The 19,193-nt window shown below is 52.0% G+C and overlaps 2 protein-coding genes across 3 annotated transcripts in view; one reads left to right on the forward strand and one right to left on the reverse strand.

Moving 5' to 3' along the window:
- REXO5 (RNA exonuclease 5) lies at positions 1 to 15,760 on the reverse strand. Its single transcript, XM_064153824.1, has 20 exons — positions 15,578 to 15,760; positions 15,225 to 15,350; positions 14,491 to 14,612; positions 12,400 to 12,526; positions 11,469 to 11,553; positions 9,491 to 9,640; positions 9,250 to 9,338; positions 8,367 to 8,482; positions 7,568 to 7,706; positions 6,637 to 6,731; positions 5,567 to 5,669; positions 4,230 to 4,366; positions 3,802 to 3,910; positions 3,366 to 3,476; positions 3,104 to 3,241; positions 2,525 to 2,617; positions 1,815 to 2,034; positions 1,105 to 1,298; positions 831 to 940; positions 1 to 231 (listed from the first exon to the last, which is right to left on the reverse strand). The coding sequence occupies exons 2-20, from the start codon at positions 15,345 to 15,347 to the stop codon at positions 162 to 164; spliced, it is 2,331 nt and encodes a 776-aa protein (XP_064009894.1). The 5' UTR covers positions 15,348 to 15,350; positions 15,578 to 15,760; the 3' UTR covers positions 1 to 161.
- Positions 15,346 to 19,193, forward strand: part of ERI2 (ERI1 exoribonuclease family member 2) — an 8,162-nt gene continuing 4,314 nt past the window's right edge. The window contains exons 1-5 of one of the 2 annotated variants that reach the window (XM_064153822.1): positions 15,346 to 15,850; positions 16,274 to 16,413; positions 16,650 to 16,777; positions 16,922 to 17,078; positions 18,817 to 18,917. In XM_064153822.1, coding sequence (XP_064009892.1) covers positions 15,828 to 15,850; positions 16,274 to 16,413; positions 16,650 to 16,777; positions 16,922 to 17,078; positions 18,817 to 18,917 — 549 coding nt within the window. In that variant the 5' untranslated portion in view covers positions 15,346 to 15,827. The remainder of the gene's footprint in view (positions 15,851 to 16,273; positions 16,414 to 16,649; positions 16,778 to 16,921; positions 17,079 to 18,816; positions 18,918 to 19,193) is intronic. The other variant, XM_064153823.1, reaches the window with a different exon arrangement.

Genomic DNA, 19,193 nt, shown 5'->3' on the forward strand with positions numbered 1-19,193 from the left:
TTTTGTGCTTGATAAAGTTTTGAATAGCCTTTATTTTTAGACCTTGTTAGTGATACAGAGTGCAAGGCTATTGTTCTCAGGGCAAGAGAGCTTTACCAAGCCATCAATAGTGGAGGAATTAAAAACATCTTAACAAAGGACTTTGCTTAAAGACTTGGCAGTCAGCAAGCACTCCTGCCTCCAGCCTCTTTTATTCCCATCAGCCCAAGGCCAGCCTCTGATCCCTGCACACTGCAACAGAAACAGAGGTGTTAGTGCTGCTCCCAGGAACCTTAGAATCAGAGAATCAACCAGATTGGAAGAGACCTCCAAGATCATCCAGCCCAACCTAGCACCCAGCCCTGGCCAATCAACCAGACCATGGCACTGAGTGCCCCAGCCAGGCTTGGCTTCAACACCTCCAGGCATGGGCACTGCACTACCTCCCTGGGCAGCCCATTCCAATGCCAATCACTCTCTCTGCCTAGACCTCCCCTGCCACAACTTCACACTGTGTCCCCTTCTGTTGCTGCTTGCCTGGCAGAAGAGCCCAACCCCACCTGGCTACAGCCTCCCTTCAGGGAGCTGCAGACAGCAATGAGCTCTGCCCTGAGCCTCCTCTGCTGCAGGCTGCACACCCCCAGCTCCCTCAGCCTCTCCTCACAGGGCTCGATGCACACAAGCTTGCTGGTCCAGCAGCAAGAAGCCTGCAACCTCCAAGTAGACTCAAAGACTGAATAAACACAACAGCCTCCTAGGCTTTCTCTCAGGTTTTCACTTCCGTCTGCAGGGACTAAAAACATTTGGCTATGGATTTTCCCTGCCTCTTTGCAAAACAGGGGGCAGCTTACCTGTTCACTCCAGGAAAGAGAACAACACACAAGGTGTTACTCTGCAGACTCCTATAAAGCTTTTTGATATACTGGTCTAACTTCTTCACTTTTTTCCTTAGATCTTGCTCCTGCATAACAGAATAGAAGCATTAAAATCCCCAATTCAGCTGCAGAGCTGTACCAGTCCCACTAAAATGTGTGAGGTGAGTCTAAGTCTGCTCCAAAGGTTACTGCTCCCAGGGCAGTACCTCCTCCCCAGCTGTAATGAACATCAGCACAGCCTTCAACTCACAGAGGCAGGCAGCTGCTCCATTTTCTCATCTGAAATGCTCCCTCCTTGCTTCCCACTGCTGTGATTCATTTGCTGCATCCATCTCCAGAGGTGACCCGAGGCAAGAGCGTTCCTTGTTCTCAGTTTGCAGCCCTTCACAGTCCAGCCACTTAGAACTTCAAGGGCATCCACAGCACTCTCTGGTTTCTGGAATTCTGAAGCACAAGGAGAAGGGGAACATGCTTTGGCTGTGATGTTGCTGCCCTGCTGTCACCTGTAGGGCAGGGCTAAATGCGTGGAGCAGAAAGGAGACAAAAAACTGTCATCACTGCAGCAAGCAGATCCTCCTTTTGCTACAGGTAAACAGCAGCCTCCAGCAAGGTCAGCTAAGTGCAGCAGCACTCTCCCACTTGCTCTCCTCACCTTGTAGAGGTGATTACTCATCTGTGTGAAGCTGTGTAGTAGCTAACCCTCACACTGAGGTACTGCAGCCAGTGAACTGCCCTGGCACTTCTCTGAGCAGAGATTCTGTGCATGTTTTAAAGCATTTTTCCCTTTCTCAGTGTTTAGCTGTAAGCTGCTCCTCCAAAGAGGAGATGCTTGCCCTGGGCTACTTTAAATACCATCCCTCTGAGCAGACAGGAGCTGCAGCAGCCCTCGGCTGTGCAAAGTCTCAAGTACTGCTGCATGAGCTCCCGTGAAGGGAAGAAGCAGGCTGTGAAGGTACTTACTAAGGAAGCAGCAGGTCCTGTGCTTCCCACTCTGAAGGTCCTTGGGCAGGAACAGCGTTTCCAGGTCTTTCAGCTGGCTGAATTCCTCGCGCAAATCTGTCTCCGTCCAGGACTTCTTCAGCCCCGCCACATAAATCACACCTTCATTTTCTACATCCACTTCCAGCTCCCTCAGCAGCACATCACAGTCCAGCATTGCTGCAGTGACAGGCCTCTGGACCTGGGGTGGGTTCAGCAAGCACAAAGGCAGTATGTCAGCCCGAGCACTTCTGCCCTTTGAGTGACTCGGTTCAGTCATTTATTCCCCTCGCCCAAGGCTGCCCAAGCCTTTGCCCTCTCTTGAAACACACGTGCCTAGGGAAGGCATCTTGGAAGAGACAGCATGTCTGTAATGCAGAAACACTAAAATGAAGACCCCCCTGCTCTGTGGATGGCATTTTAACACCCTCTGACTTGCCTCTTCCTTTGAACGCTGCAGCTGGAGGCCAGAATGCTTTCTAACCCCCTTCTGCTGACAGGCAGAAAGGAAAAAGCCCAAGAGAGCTATAACCATTTCCTTTCTGACAGTGGCTCTGCATTGTTCATGCACAGGGAGATGGTGCCAGCAGGACCAGCCCAGCTGCTGTGCTGTGAGAAGATACTCCAAGAGCCATGCTGGATGTGGTTTCTGTGCTCAACACGACCTGGCTTTTGCCAGTTGTGTTCTTTACCTTAATGCAGGATCCTGCTACCTCAGTTTCATTTAGGCTTTCCACAGCAAGCTGGGCAGCTTCCAACACTTCATACTGGATACAGACATAGGGCTTGAAAGAGAACAGTAAGACAGGCTTATCAGTAAGAGACACGCTCCATCCCTCCCTCTTTAAACGTGAGGTCTCACTGACGTTGTGTTTACTTTACAGACGCAATCTGTCACCCTCAAACCTTTTCCTGTGTAACACTCCACATACCTTTGCTGTTAAAAACAGCCTTCCATTAGTTTGTCAGCTACACTCCCCTTCCCCCACCTCAACACATATGAAAGGCCCTAGCAGATCAGTTCTCTTGAGAGGGATGAAAAGCATCTCAGCTACTCCAGTGCTGACAGTCCTCTAGCTCAACCAGCACAGTTAAGCCACAGGAGCTGTATCTGTACTTGTCCTTGCGTGCAGCGGCTTTTAGATGCCCTGAGTTGTAGCTGATGACTAAACTTCCAGAGAAGCCCCAGCCAGAGTGGTGCTTATCTTTCCAAGAGCTTACTCGGGCCTTTGATGCCTGTCAGCACACTTCATGCTTGCAGTGTTCCTCACCTGGTATGTTTCAGTTACCACTGTAAGAGACTGGATTGGTCCGCACCTCCCAAATTCTTTTCTCACAGACTTCAGGCAAAAGCTTTCTTCAAAAGGACCTGCATAAATTGTCAGCATGTCAGTCAGCTTGCTTCTCACCTGTGGGAACACAGATTAGAGAAGGAACTTCACAAAGCAAACGAACTAACTACTTGGTGCCGCCAGACAAAGAACATCGCTTTCCCGCCTCGGCAACCAAAAGGACTCCCAGAAAGCCCAGTACCTTCCCACAAAGTCCAGCAAGAGGCTGAGAGGCAATGTCCTCTGGTCTCAGGCTGAACTGAATGATGCTGAACATGGACTGGGGAACAGCTGATAAGGCTCTCTGAAGAATCTGGAAGAAAAAGAGTGTGAAGGTTCAAAGAGGAACAAGGCAAGGCTGAAAAACAAAGTTACTGAACTCAGTTCCCAGCTTTAATTATCGTTATTGTCCGAGGAAGCCCTCAGGCAGAAAGTCTTTGAGTAAGGACAGGATGCAGAGGATCAAAGCTCATTTCCAAAGGGCTCAGATGGATTTGACTCACCTGGCATTAACACTATTGCTAACAACTCTGTCAGGCAGCTGTTTAAAACAGGACTCAGCTATCCACCCCCTCAACAAGAAGAACTCGGAATTACTTTACTGTTGGCTTAGCCCAACCCACTCTAAACCCATTCACCTGTTTGTTTGAAGAGTTCAGGTTACTCTGACACAGGCCAGAAGGGGTTAGGTCCTCTCTGCCCAAAAGGAGGGGTTTGTGGCCAGTCCCCTGGAAGCAGTCTAAAAAACTGGGAGAGAGAAGCAAGCTGTGAATCACACTGCTGAGCAGTATGGTGACTTAAAAGCTTTCAAGAAGCTCTTGTCAGAGCAAACCAATACAGTTCAGCAAGGAAACCTCAAAGGATAGTCTGGTCCTCAACAGCAGAAGAAGCTTAGAAAATGCTCTCTGAAATTTAAGATGCAACTTCTGAACGTTTTTCAGTGCTATGCTACAATTATCAGTGTCTCTCACTGCAGATCCTGATGGCTTCTGACAAACATAACACAGTTTGATTTCACTGAGGACAGGAGTGGAGGCAAACCATGCACTGCTGAGCATCACATTACCATGCTCTGGGGACCTGTGGAGGCTCAGTTGCCTGCTTCTGGATCTTACATCCTTGTGGCTGTAATGGAGCTTTGTTCTGTGAGGCCTCAGCCAGTCTTTCAGCTGTCAGAAGCATCTCCAAGTTGAGTTCTGCTACCTTGGGGAAGGAAGATGAGCAGTTGGCTTCCACCTCGGCTAATTGTAGCTAAGCAGGCACATGTGCTGTCCCTGTGAGTCACCCAGGCACACTCCCCAGCAGTGAAAACACACAGGCATTCACTTCTTGCCCTGTTATTTTCTGCTGTCATTTCCAAGCCTGCAGCACCCACAGCACCAAGCAGCAACCACCTCCCAACAGAGCTCTCTTAGAAATCAATGACAAAAGCAAGAGACTCACAAGCACAACACACAAGATCCCTCTCGCTTCTTTCACCTGGCAAAATGAGCAGCACTCCTGTAGGCTGCCAGCCTTTCAAGCCCTTAGCCAGTGCCCCTCTTCAAGAGCAGCAGCAACACTGATTCCTGGCAGGGATGGAGCAGTGGAACACTGGAAATGGTCAGGTTAGGAAGATACTTGGCCCTTGTGGCGAAGAAGGCCAACAGGATCCTGGGGTGTATTAAGAAGAGTGTGTCCAGTAAATCAAAGGAGGTTCTCCTCTGCCCTGGTTACACCTCATCTTGAGTACTGCCTTCAGTTTTGGGCTCCCCAGCTGAAGAGGGACAGGGATCTGCTGGAGAGGGTCCAGCAGAGGGCTACGAGGATGATGAGGGGTCTGGAGCACTGCCTGATGAGGAGAGGCTGAGGGACCTGGGGCTGATTAGTCTGGAGAAGACTGAAAGAGGATTTAATAAATGTCAATAACTATCTGAGGGCTGGGGGTCAGGAGGAGGGGGCAGGCTCTGCCCACTGCTCCCTGGGATAGGACAAGGAGCAATGGATGGAAGCTGCAGCACAGGAGGTTCCAACACAAGAGGGAACTTCTTTACTGTAAGGGTCCCAGAGCACTGGCACAGGCTGTCCAGAGAGGTTGTGGAGTCTCCTTCTCTGAAGCCTTTCAAGGCCTGTCTGGATGTGTTCCTGTGTGCCCTGAGCTAGACTGTGTGGTCCTGCTCTGGCAGGGAGGTTGGACTGGATGAACTCTTTGGGTGCCTTCCAACCCCTGACACCTGTGAGCCTGTGATATTTGGCTACATGCTGAAAGCAAGAAGCTGTCAAAACTCAGGTCTCTGTCACAGCTCCATTTTCTCTTTTAAATCACAAGAGGGTGAGCAGGAATGGTTTGGCTTCTTCCTGCCTAAGCATGGGAACTTGTGCATTCTGTGATCAAGGCTGGCAATCTTAATTAGCTGTAGCTACCTTTGCTGGTCCTTGCTCTATAAAGAACTGAGCCAATTCCAGCGCAGCTCGAGCATCTTCTGCAGGATCATGGCCAAGCTTCTCTTCACACTGAATCTCCTTCCTAGGACATCAAAATCAGGTGTAGAAGCAGATTATCTGGGGGTTTCCACACTGACCAACATCCTGCCCTTTCTAGGCTGGGTCCTTTCCCCTCTCCAAAAGGGATTCCAGTTCTGTACAGAACTCTTGGCAAACATTCCCAAATGCCACTGCCAGAAATGCTTTTGCACACTGTTTACTGGTGCTCACTGCCCTGATGCATGCCTACTTTAATGTGACTTCTTCCCTGCCCAAGGAGCCAACTCAGTCTGCAGACAGACAGGGAGGCAGCCTTCCCCTTGGTGCCTCTGGTGCTGCACAGTCCTCACTGTTCAGAGATTCACAGAATGGTTTAGGTTGGAAGGGACCTTAAAGATCATCCAGCTCCAACCTCTTGCCATAGGCAGGGACACCTCCCACTAGAACAGGTTGCTCAAGGCTTCATCCAACCTGGCCTTGAACACCTCCAAGAAGGCGGCACCCAAGCCTCCCTGGGCAGTCTGTGGCAGTGTCTCACCACCCTCACTGGCAAGAGTTTCTCCCTATGGGAATGGTGACAAGTGCACTGCTAACACTGCTGTCCAGTGGCAGCTCATACACTGAGCAACAGGCTTCCAGGCACTAGAAGACACTTTCCCACAGCCTTTCCTTCTTGCTACCTACTCAGGCGTGAGCCAGAGTCCCTGTGCTTCTCTACAATTCAACACACAGGTACAGCTGCAGAAAAGCTGCTTTTGCTCGGCCTCAGATCTGGTGGGGCCACAGGGGCCCTGCTTGCTCTAGGACAAGCCAGTTTATTACACTGCCTGATACTTCAACCCAGCAGGAAGCTCTTCTTCACCCTGTCTCCTGGTCCAGCCTGCTCCTCAGTTCTCAACTTTAACGGTATGAAATCATTCTGATGCTACTCAGCATCTTGCTACTTGGAAAAGCAAGAGCCTAGGACCCACCCACCCTCCTAATGTCTCCCACAGCAGTAATCATCTTACCCTAAAACAGCTTTAGCCAGAAATTTTAGCTTAAATCTGCGCCCTGCATTTCTGGCAAAAAGCAAGGAGGTGTCAATGACACTGGGGTGGATCATCTAGAGGAGAGAAAACATCAGCATTTCAGTTTCAGAACAGCAGTCACATAGGTTTAGGCAGCAGCTCCATGTTATCATCTGTGCTCTGCCTTTTCACTTCAGTTGTCGATTGCTACCTGAGTGGTAACTGCTCCACAATGAGATGGGAATAATGGAACAAGCCCAATTCTACTCAGCCAGACAGCTAAACTGGCTTAGAAAGACAAGTTACAATTCAAGCTGTTTAGGCTGGTTAAATTAAATATAGGAAGGACTTAAGTTCCTCCTGTGAGAGAGAGATAAGAAGCACGTGGGTGAAGCAGAGAGGTAAAGCCTCTGTTGCAACTGTGTCTACGTCTGAGCAGATTGCTCCCTTCCTTCTGGGTTCAGAATAGCCCCCTGCAAGTTTGGTATCTGTTAGGAAAGTCTTTTAAATCCTTACATAGAATCATAGAATCAACCAGGTTGGAAGAGACCTCCAAGATCATCCAGTCCAACCTAGCACCCAGCCCTACCCAGTCAACTAGACCATGGCACTAAGTGTCTCATCCAGGCTTTGCTTGAAGACCTCCAGGGACGGTGCCTCCACCACCTCCCTGGGCAGCCCATTCCAATGCCAATCACTCTCTCTGCCAACAACTTCCTCCTAACATCCAGCCTAGACCTACCCTGGCACAACTTGAGACTGTGTCCCCTTGTTCTATTGCTGGTTGCCTGGGAGAAGAGGCCACCCCCCACAAACCCATTCATAACAAAAAGCAATGAATACCTGTGCACTAATTAAAACAACCCACTTCATAGTTTTCAGGTCTGAAACCACAGGGCTGGGAAAAGTACTCATATAAACACATACTCACTTCCAGAGCCTGAAGATCAGAATTCAGAGAATGCCCTACCAAGACTGCATCATGGGGAAGCATTTTTTTCAGCCTGGTTTGGATGTCTGCCAGCCTTGTTTTCACTGGAAGCAGCATTTTCTTTGTGATTCCCGAGAATCTGCAACACAAAAGTTGGGTGAGGCAAAGCCAACACATCAGCAACAGCCCCTACTGGAGGGTATTACAAGCAGGGCACATAAAAATCCCCAAGGCAGAAGAGCAGAATGCTATTGTCTGCTTTTGTTCCCACAGAAGAGGAGACACTGCAGGTACAGTCCACTGCTGGGACTCTCTCTCACTCAAACAGAAGCTATTCTAGAGTGATGCATCTCTTAGCATCAGATAGCACAGGCAAGAATGAGTCCAAGTGACCTGAAGGGACTGGCACATAGATCCCAGGATAAAGATGGGTGAAGTTTTGGATAAGACCAGGCTTGAGTTTTGCCTGATTCTGTTATGCCCCCAAGGCCAGCCCCAGAGGTGTGTGAAAGCTGGTAAGCTGCTCTATCCCTTTTTGACAGATGTGCCATTGATGTGTAACAAAACTCTCCCAGAACCCTGCAGTGACAATGCCTCTGCCTCACAGGCACAGGGGCATTGTGTGGCAGTGCACAGCAATGTTGGGTATTCTGCTCAGAAAGAACTGTTAGCACTGAGGAAAACACAGCAGACACCTGTGCCAATCACAGCCTTCTGCAAGGCCCCGTCTAACAGGTTTGATTTGAAACCTGCTGCAGCTCAGGAGGACAAAGAGGAAGTAAACTTATGAGCAAGTCACTTGGTGCGGTAGTTCACGACGGTGGTTTCAGGTTTCACCAGCTCATTCAGCAGGCACTGCCCCTGTGCATCCACCAGGGAGACACGAGTGACCTCATTCCCTTTCGCAGTCAGGCACTGTCAGGAAGAAGCAGAGGCAGTGGTTGAAACAGCATGGCACAGCCACTCAAAGCCAGCAGCCAGCGTCACTGCTGAGGAGGCTCTCACCTTCAGAGACCTACCACTCAGAGTCAGCTGCTTTACACTGGAGCATGCTTCGGTTTAATTGTTAAATGCCCACCACAAGCACAGCACAAAGAAAGCCACGATGGAAAAAGTGCTGAATTCACAGAATCAGCCTTGCTCTGCACTGCAGAGAGCATCTTCATCAAAGATGTACAATGTAAGAGCCAAGCTGAGGCTGTACTATCATAGAGTGGTTTAGGCTGGAAGGGGCCTCAAAGCTCATCCAGCTCCAACCCCCTGACATAGGCAGGGACACCTCCACTAGAGGGTACTGCTAGCTCCTCAGCACTGATCTCTGCAAGGTCACAACTGCACTAAAGGAGGACTCCTCCCAGCAGCTGCCACAGCTGTGCCAGCTAAAGGCAGGAGGTGTAAAGTAGCTCTCCCTTCCAAACCTTGGGGAAGGCTGGGAGGAGGAATGCAGAGCTGAGCTCTCTGCTGCACTGCTCAAGAGCATACTGCTGCTTTGCTGCCAGAACCACTTCCTGAGTTCTTCCCAGGGCTGCATTAGCACTGACACCATCAGTGCAGGGACTGGCACTAGATACCAACGTATCAGAAGTGGTTTAGCAAACACACAGGGTGTTTGGCCTGCTCTGGAACAGCTGGCAGGAGTTTGGCTGCTCGCCTGTATGTTGTCAAAGGCACCCACACTTTACCATTTCACAGTCCAGACCAAAGAGGGGGCTGCTGTCTGTCCTCTGCTGATCACACTCGGTATCTATGTAGCCCTTGCATTCAGGGGAGCCTGGGAGGAAGACAGCCAGGAGTAAGAAACTTCTCTCTTCTACATTCAGCATTATCTTCTACAAGCACACATCACTGTCAAAAAGATTCAAAACCCAAGCAAACAAAACTCCCCCCAGCAAAACACCCAAACAAAAGCCCTTTAAAACGAACCTTTGATGGGGTAGTCGTTTTTTTTCTGCTCTTCCAGAGTCAGAGTGTAGCTGGTGAGGCCTTGCTTTTTCTCTCCATATTTCCGAATGATGGGATCACGCTGCAGGCCTGGCCTTCCAGGGGGACAGCCACCCCCGCTGGAGCTCAGCCCTGCAACACACAGAGCAGCTGTCCAGCTCCCTCAGCACTCCCTGCCTGCAGGCACTTGGCTGCAATAGTGTGCAGGAGGCTGCACCATTTCACAGGGATGATCTCCAAGGTCTTTTCCAACCTGGTTAATTCTGTGAAACACTGCCTGAGACAATGAACTGGAGGGACTGGGGAGAGAGAGAGGAGAGGGGAGAGAGAGACAGAAAGAGAGAGAGAGAGAGAGAGAGAGGAGGGGGCAGAGAGAGGAGAGGGCAGAGGAGGGGAGGAGAGCATAGAGAGAGAAGGGGGTGGAGACAGGAGAGTGTAGAGAGAGGAGAGTGCAGAGAGAGAGAGAGGAGAGCATTGAGAGAGAGAGAGGGGAGAGTGAGAGGAGGGGAGAGTTTTGAGAGAGGAGAGGACAGAGAGAGGAGGGGAGACTTTAGAGAGAGGAGAGGATAGAGGAGGGGAGAGTTTAGAGAGAGGAGAGCGTAAAGAGAGAGAGAGGAGAGGGCAGAGAGAGAGAGGAGAGGGCAGAGAGAGAGAGGAGAGGGCAGAGAGAGAGAGAGGAGAGGGCCGAGAGAGAAGAGCTTAGAGAGAGAAGAGGAGGGGTAGATAGATAGATAGACCAACAGGTGGATAGACAGTAGGTGGACAGATAGACAGGCAATCTGCCTATGTATCTCTAGTTCATCTTTCTCACTTATACCTCCTTCATTGAGTGCATCTAACAAACACACTACATAGAGGACACACAATACAATGTATGCTGCATCTCCTGTATTTGCTCTCTTCCTCTCTCTCTCTAACTCACTTGATAGGCAGGCTGCAAGAGACCTCCCCCATTCAGCTACTGACACTGCTGCTGACTCAGAAGCAGGTCACATCACAGGTCTCTGTCTGGCATTCCTTCCACAAACAGAGAGCAAACTTGCCTCATAAACAGGACAATTTGATCATCTGTTTCTTCAGGTAAGCTGTAACAAGAGGTTTCTCTTCTTTCTTCCTACCTTCTCTGTGATTTTTTTTTAATCAGGAGAAAATGTAGTCTGAGCATGGCTCACAGAGAAGCAAGCACTGAACTGGCACCAGAATCCAGAGCTGGATAAATTCTCCTGTAGATGACTCCCTGTAGATTGCACTTAAAAGAGAACTCTACCTGACAGCTCAGCTTTGTGACTGTGCAGCAGGTTTACAGCCAGGATGCTGGAGGACTCTGCCAACAGACTGAAAGCAACAGCTGCTCATTCTCCCATCTCGGATTTGAATTCAAGATCCTCTGTTACACTTCTAACAACTTCACTGAAGTTCTTTTTGTGGCCTCTGGCAGGTTTTACAAGCCTGCTGGCTTACAATCCTCTCTACAAAGAGTGTAGAAATAGGAAATCAGTTGTCAACACATCCCTTCTGCCCTCTGATTTACTGCTCAAAGAAAACCAGGAAGAAATGAGGACCTACTCAACTTTGACTCAAGTTATAGCTCTGCATCTTTTACTAGATGCATCTTAGAATAAAGTAATCACCAAACAGGTAATGAAGCATCAGAATTTTGGTTAAAACAGGTTAAAAACATGCTTTCTGCTTTCCCTTGTGACAATATGGCCAATAGTTACTGAACTGGTGTCCCTCCCCACAGCAGGGGAGGCTGGAACTAGATGCTCTTTAGGGTCTCTTCCAACCCAACCCATGTCATGAATCTATGAAACAAGTCTCACAGCTCAATGCATCTTCCTTTCTAACCCACTTTACCACAGCAGCACCCTGGGATTGCACGGGGCACAAAGGCACTGAAATCACTGCTGGAAGCAAGCCACTGTGGCTTGAAGAGCTGATGCAAACCTAAAGAAGATACCTTGTCCAGTGTTCTGAGGTTTCGGGTCTGCCCCTTCTCCATACAGGCTGGCTGGGAAGTTGGCAGAAGGTGTTAATGTGAATCTCTGAAAAGACAGGTATTGGAGACTTTGAAACAGCAACAGAAGTATCGAGCACATCAGATGCTGCTTAACCCCCAAACTAGCCACATTTAGAGAAGGAAGGATAAAAACGTAGTGGAAATACGTTTGGTGCTTTCCCAAGGGAAAAAATAACCACCCCACGAAAACTAAGCCTATTGTAATGACAGAAGATAGAGGACTCTGCACTAAGCAACAGACTGGCCTTGCCTGGGACCATCAAGGCAAATCTCAAGGCTTTCTCTGACAGAACCTGAAGCCAGTTCCAGACTGCCCAGTTAAGCCGTGCTCAGCACTTGCTGCCATTCAGGGAGAACTCTGTGAAGTGCTCCTTTTCTTCCCCTTTCCTTCCTCCCTTCAAAAAAGTTGTCTGCAACTCAGGAAATGTAAGTCTCTGTTAACAACCTTTTTGGGAAATGGGAGAAGCAACATAAAAGTGCAAACAGTACAGAGGAGATGCCTCAGCCAGTGGGAACAGCATAACTCTGTGTGAACCCTCTGATTCCAAGTGAGCTCTAAATTAACCGAGGCATTTTTAATCTCCCTGGCATCCTGAAGGTGTGGGAAGCAGGATAGTTGGAGGATTCAAACATCAATAGTTCCACCTGGTAAGGCTGCAGAGGAGTCAAGTGCTGAAAACCTGTTTCTAATATCAAAGCCTTGGCCTTTGTCCTGAGCTGACAGAGGCTACAGACAGATCCTCTGGCCAGCTTGCTTTGAGAGCTGAAGATGGCCGCTTCCTCCTGGGGAAGGCTCCACAGCAGGGCTTAATCCCTGGGACAGGGCTTTGGGACTGGAAGGGGTTCAGGAGACAGCAGCTTGGGGACTCACATGCCGGAACACCCTTCTGAGGTGTCTGAACTGCAGATAGAATTTGTAGAAGTGGAGCTGGCTCATTTCATGGAGAATGATCACCACGACCCCAGCCAGGTGGCTTTGGCGATAAATGCGGCACCAGCTGCAGTTTTAAACAAACACAAAAGACAGAGTAGTAATAAAGAGAAGAAAATCAAAGCAAAACAATTACCAAGCACTCTTAAAAAAACCCACCAAACCTGGAAGCAGATCAGCTTTTAAGGCAGCAAATGGCAAAGTGCCAAATGCCTTCAATGAGAAGAGGCTTTATAACTTATCTCAAGCAGCCACATATTCCTTGGAAGGAACATAGTACAGCCAGAGCAAGAGCCAGCTATAGAGAACTCTGCTGCAGCACCACTGAAAGACACTGAGAGCTCATCTGCATGCAGCAGAGTGTGGATACCCAAGTAACTTCTGCAGCAGGCAGCCTAGCAGATTAACACCTCCAAAGGCTCACAGGCTCTTCTCTTTCACCACTGATGTCATTTTTGCCTTTAAGTTTCGTTTCAAGACTCACTCCGTGTCCCTGTACCTCTGCCCTCCTCAGCCTTTCCCTTCCCTCACTGAGAGGCTGCACTGAATTTTTGATTTCCCCAACCACCCTGGGAAACTGTTTCGGTTCGACCTGAGCTGCAGTGCAGTCCCAGTTTTGGTGCTGTGTGCATATTTGGAACGTGGTTAGTTTGGTTCTCAGTGTGTGAAGCATCTTTGGTTCCATAGAGCTGTCTATTTTTTGATAACTGCATGAAACAAAACTGTGAAGTGGCAGAATTTCTGCCAGCAGAGGAATTCTGGTCTCTGGCCAAGCCTAACAACAACTGTAGCTAGACCACAGAATCATAGCATCGACCAGGCTGGAAGAGAGCTCTAAGCTCAGCCAGTCCAAGCTCAGCCAGCCCGACCTAGCACCCAGCCCTGGCCAAGCAACCAGACCATGACACTAAGTGCCCCAGCCAGGCTTGGCTTCAACACCTCCAGCCATGGCCACTCCACCACCTCCCTGGGCAGCCCATTCCAATGCCAATCACTCTCTCTGACAACAACTTCCTAACAACATCCAGCCTAGATCTGCCCTGGCACAGCTCCAGGCTGTGTCCCCTTGTTCTGTTGCTGATTGCCTGGCAGCAGAGCCCAACCCCACCTGGCTACAGCCTCCCTTCAGGGAGCTGCAGACAGCAATGAGCTCTGCCCTGAGCCTCCTCTGCTGCAGGCTGCACACCCCCAGCTCCCTCAGCCTCTCCTCACAGGGCTGTGCTCCAGGCCCCTCCCCAGCCTTGCTGCCCTTCTCTCAACACCTTCCAGCACCTCAACATCTCCCTTGAATTCAGGAGCCCACAAATGGACACAGCACTCAAGGGGTGGCCTGAGCAGTGCAGAGCACAGGGGCACAAGAACCTCCCTTGTCCTGCTGCCCACACTGCTCCTGAGCCAGCCCAGGATGCCATTGGCTCTGCTGCCCACCTGGGCACTGCTGCCTCAGCTTCAGCTCCTCTCTACCAGCACCCCCAGCTCCCTCTCTGCTTGGCTGCTCTCAGACACTCTGGCCCCAGCCTGTAGTGCTGCTTGGGGTTGTTGTGGCCAAAGTGTAGACCCTGCACGTGGCCTTGTTCAGTCTCATCCCACTGGCCTCTGCCCACCCAGCCAGCCTGGCCAGGTCCCTCTGCAGGGCTCGCCTACCCTCCAACAGCTCCACAGCTGCTCCTAGCTTGGTGTCACCTGCAAACTTACTGATGCTGGACTCAATGCCCTGGTCCAGATCATCAATAAAGACACTGAACAGGACTTTGCTCATCACTGATCCCTGGGGCACACCACTGGTGACAGCTGCCAGCTGGATGTGGCACTATTCACCACCACTCCCTGGGCCTGGCCCTCCAGGCAGTTCTTGACCCATATCAGAGTGGATCTGCCCAAGCCATGAGCTGCAATTGTGCTACAGGCTGTCATTGTGCTGAGTGCCTTGCAAGGATTCCAAACCCAGCACAGCCAAGATGCCTTTAGCAATGTTTTCACAAAGTGCAAGGCCACAAGACAGGCTGACTGCTGAGTACAAATGTGTAGTACCTGGGTTGTGTTGCATTTTGGCTCTTTCCCAAAGCTGCATACTTCAAGAACTCATAGAGCTGCTCCTGGCTGATTTCACAGTCCTCACCAAACAAAGCTGCAGACAGGCATGATGACTTCTCCTGTAAAAAGAGAGGCACCAGTAAAGAAAGCTGCTGTGTAACCATGCAAGTGCATGGAAAATTAAGTGGGCTATAGCAAAAGGAAAGTGGCCAGTTCTGGGCTCCTCCATTCAAGAGAGATGTTGAGGTGCTGGAAGGTGTCCAGAGAAGGGCAGCAAGGCTGGGGAGGGGCCTGGAGCACAGCCCTGTGAGGAGAGGCTGAGGGAGCTGGGGGTGTGCAGCCTGCAGAAGCCTTCCAGGAGACCTTGGAGTGGCCTTCCAGTATCTGAAGGGGGCTACACAGGAAGGCTGTGGAGGGACTATTGACAAGGTCTGGTAATGACAGGATGAGGAGGAATGGGTTTAAAGAGGCAGAGAGAAGATTCAAACTGGATGTTAGGGAGAAGTTGTTTGCAGTGAGGGTGGTGAGACACTGGCACAGGTTGCCCAGGGAGGTTCTGTGCTCCAGAACCACCCTGCAGGTGTTCGGGGCCAGGTTGGATGAGGCCTTGAGCGCCCTGTTCTAGCGGGAAGTGGTATCTGTGGTATCAAAGGGGGCTGCGAGGGATGCTGCACAGCCACAGCCCTGCGGCGCCTGCCCCGCAGCACCCGCACGGCCCGGCCGCGGCTCACCTCGGGGCCCTGGTCGCCGCCATCCGGACTCCTCCTCCTCTTCCGAGACGTTTGCTGTCCCCTCGTGTTCTTCCCAGCTCCGGCGGGCATCCTGTACCCGTTAACGCAGACAGCCTTTGCCATGACCTAGGCGCAAGCACAGAGGGATCGTGGCAGCGCAGAGCGATGCCGCACGGCCGCCCGCAGACAACAGCCCTGGCGGTTCAGCCCCGGCCTAGGCCCCAGCGCCTGCCCGCCGCCGCGGCAGCAGCGGTAGCGGGGATCGCCCGCAGCCCTGCCACCGTGCGGCCGATCCCCTATCGCCCTCTCCACCCCCAGCCCTCCGCAGAGGGCCCTCGGCCGCGGCGCCTCACCTCAGCCCCGCCGGGCTCTCCCCTCAGCCCCGCCGAGCGCTCCCCCAGCCCCGCCGGCTCGGCAGCCGGGAGCACGCCGCCTCGGCACGCAGCTGCCTGCGCCTGCCGGCGGGCAAGGCCGGAGCAGCCGAGCCGCCGAAGCACGGATTGGGGCGGGCCCGCTGCCTCCGGCGGCAGGTTCGGAATGGCAGCCGCGGGGCCGGGCCCGCTGCGGAATGGCCTCTAACGCCGTGCGGGGCGGGGGGCCGACATGGCTACCAAGCGCCTGGCCAGGTGCGGGCCGCTGGGCCGGGAGTCTCTCCCACCCCTGCAGGGAGCCGGCATGGAGTCCACCGCCTCAGGGCAGGCGAGGCCCTGAGGGTGGCACCGGGGTGCTGATGGGATCGGGACGCTGAGTGGGACCGGGGCGCTGAGGGGGATCGGGGCGCTGAGGGGGATCGGGGCGCTGAGTGGGATCGGGGCTCTGAGGGGCACCGGGACACTGAGGGGGATCGGGGTGCTGAGGGGCACCGGGGCGCTGAGGGTGGCCGGGACGCTGAGGGGCACCGGGACGCTGAGGGTGGCCGGGGTGCTGAGGGGCACCGGGACGCTGAGGGGCACCGGGGCGTCCGCTCGTCCCAGGCGCGGACGGACAGGGCAGGACGGGTCCCCCAGCCCCCGGTGCTGAGGCGCTGCCGGCGCCGCTGCGGTCCGCAGGCAGCTGGGGCTGGCGCGGAGCAGTGCGCGGGCGCGGAGCGGGGCGCGGGCGGCGGCGGAGCAGCGCTTCGGCTTCCTGATCGTGCTGGACTTCGAGGCCACGTGCTGGCGGGACGCGGGGCGGCGCAGCCCCGAGATCAGTGAGTGCGGGGCAGGGCCGGCGGGCACCGAGCGGCCGCGGCCCGGGGCGGGGGAGCGGGGAGCAGGCGGTCGGCCGGGGGCTGGCGTGTGCAGGAGCCGACATTGCGCGTCCGGCTTTGGTTACAGCACTGCCCTTCGGCTGCCGTACATTTCAGCCTCTTCAAAGCGAGGGACCTAACTTTTGTGACCCGCTCCCTGGTTTGTTTGTTTGCTCCATTTTGCTCTTCTGCCACAGTTGAATTTCCAGCAGTCCTGTTAAACACTGCAACGGGAGACATTGAATCTGAATTCCACACCTATGTCCAGCCCCAGGAGCATCCCATCCTGTCCGAGTTCTGCACGGAACTCACAGGCATTACACAGGTAATAACTGCTGCTGAGCAGGACTTTACACTGCTGTCGTTGCTGCTGGCTCTTTTATGTAGAGGCTTCCACAGTTCTGTAGAGAATGAAGTTGGCAATGAATGCCAGTGCATCCTAACACATGCACACTTCTGTTTCATAAAGGATCAGGTGGATGAAGGAGTCCCTCTACACATTTGTTTATCACAGTTTTTGAAATGGATTGAGAAGATACAAAAGGAGAAGAAAATCATCTTCAGTACAGGTACTCCAAGCAGCTCCAGTTCTGCAGCAAAAGTGTGCACCTTTGTTACTTGGACAGGTAAATACAATTGCCAGTTGCTTTTTCTGCACAGTTCCACGTGTTAAAAGACTAACATTGGGTGGTGGCAGTGAGATTCTCTGCACTTCTGTTCTGCAGGGGTAATTAATTAATGCAAGAGGGTATCTTTCCAAAAATCAATATTGCTTCTTAATTTTGATACTCAGAGCTCTCACCACCCCCAACCACTAATTTTAATAATAATGAGCTCTTTGCACAGATAATAACCAGCAAAAATATAAACATTCATTCAACTGGAAGAGAAGGTTCCCATGGTCAATAGGTGTATCAAGAACAGTGTGGCCTGTAAGACAAGGAGGTTATTCTTTCCTCACACTCAACACTGCTCAGGCCACACTTTGAGTGCTGTGTCCAGCTGTGGGCTCCTCCATTGCAGAGAGATGTTGAGGTGCTGGAAGGTGTCCAGAGAAGGGCAGCAAGGCTGGGGAGGGGCCTGGAGCACAGCCCTGTGAGGAGAGGCTGAGGGAGCTGGGGGTGTGCAGCCTGCAGCAGAGGAGGCTCAGGGCAGAGCTCATTGCTGTCTACAGCTGCCTGAAGGGAGGCTGTAGCCAGGTGGGGTTGGGCTCTGCTGCCAGGCAAGCAGCAACAGACCAAGGGGACAGAGTCTGAAGTTGTGCCAGGGCAGGTCTAGAGTGGATGTCAGGAGGAAGTTGTTGTCAGAGAGCGTGATTGGCATTGGAATGGGCTGCCCAGGGAGGTGGTGCAGTGGCCGTGGCTGGAGGTGTTGAAGCCAAGCCTGGCTGGGGCACTTAGTGCCATGGTCTGGTTGGTTGGGCAGGGCTGGGTGCTAGGTTGGGCTGGCTGAGCTTGGAGCTCTCTTCCAACCTGGCTGATTCTGATTCTATACTGCTTGCAGTCAATACACTGCCTGCCCGCTAGGTGGCCTCAGTGAGCGCCTGCTTAGGGCAGAAGGCAGTGGTGAATTACAGAGGCTTTAAGTGTTTACTCACAAAATATTATCTCGCAGGGCTGGCTACAGCTTCAGACAGCACCCAAACCCTTCCAGGGAACTGGTGCTTGTCAGCCACTGAGGCTTCTGGGGAAAGGAGGCAGACAGGGTCTGGACCTGGTCTTCTGGATGATCTGCGTGTCCATGATTTCCTGTCTTGGCAGGAGACTTCCAGGGGCAGGCAGGATGTCTTGCCATGTGCAGTCCCAGCACGGTGTCCTGCTGGCTATGCAGGCTGATCTGTGGAGGCACTGAGAGCCTGTTCCTGGTAAACTCGAGGCAGTGGATTTAGCAGGCAAACAATAAGGCAGTAAGCAATAACAGCAGGCAACAGCAGGCACAAATACAACATCAGGGCACACCAAGTTGCCCACTCAACTCTTTTATCAATGCAGCTGAGACTAATGTGCCTTTGGACAGAGAATAGCCAGTCAGCATGGCAGTTAGCCAAGCTTGGCCAGGTTAGGTGAAGCCATAGGCTGCTTTACCCAAATTTGGGAGACGCATAGGCCTTGCACAAGGCAGGCACAGGCTAAGCCTGTGTACCTTGTTTGCCACAGGATGTAAGCAAGTCTGGGCAGGCAGAGTCCTCAGACTCAGTAGCTCCAGATTCCTTGTCCTCTCAGTTGCTTCTCTGCAAAAGAGAAGGAGGGAGAGCTGGAAAACATGTCTGGGCAAGGCAGGACATGGATAAGCCCATTTCTGGCCTACCAGGCCTACCATGACAACTTCTAGGATCACTTGTGGTGTTTTCTTTCTTCTGTGCAGACTGGGACCTGGGAGTGTGTTTGCAGTATGAATGTAAGAGGAAGCAGCTGCGAAAACCTGACATTTTCAATTGCTGGATTGATCTCAAAGCCATGTACAGGGTGAGAAGATGGAGAGACTGAAACATTTATACCCATATCTCAAAGGCTAATGCTATCTGGGCCAGGACTGTATGGTCCAATGACTAGAGGAACCCCTTTGTTTTCTTCCCTTGCTGTTATTACTCCCTAACAAACTGCATGCCCTAGAACTGTGAATTTTAACAGAAATCTCAATGCCAGGAAAACAACCTGGAAACAACTGAATGACAATCCCAGGTGAATTTTTTGAGCTGTTCTACCTTTCCTGACATCTTTTGCTCTGCTTGCTTCCTAACT

The sequence above is a fragment of the Pogoniulus pusillus genome, chromosome 13, assembly GCF_015220805.1.
Source record: "Pogoniulus pusillus isolate bPogPus1 chromosome 13, bPogPus1.pri, whole genome shotgun sequence".
NCBI lineage: Eukaryota > Metazoa > Chordata > Aves > Piciformes > Lybiidae > Pogoniulus > Pogoniulus pusillus.

What these genes read in the sequence shown, in the direction of transcription:
- REXO5 (XM_064153824.1), bottom strand. Translation starts at nt 15,347, where the DNA reads ATGGCAAAGGCTGTCTGCGTTAACGGGTACAGGATGCCCGCCGGAGCT. An exon ending in GCGGCGACCAGGGCCCCGAG is followed by an intron (nt 14,613 to 15,224) that starts GTGAGCCGCGGC and finishes CTCTTTTTACAG; the next exon opens with GAGAAGTCATCATGCCTGTC. An exon ending in GTCGTGAACTACCGCACCAA is followed by an intron (nt 7,707 to 8,366) that starts GTGACTTGCTCA and finishes TTTGTGTTGCAG; the next exon opens with ATTCTCGGGAATCACAAAGA.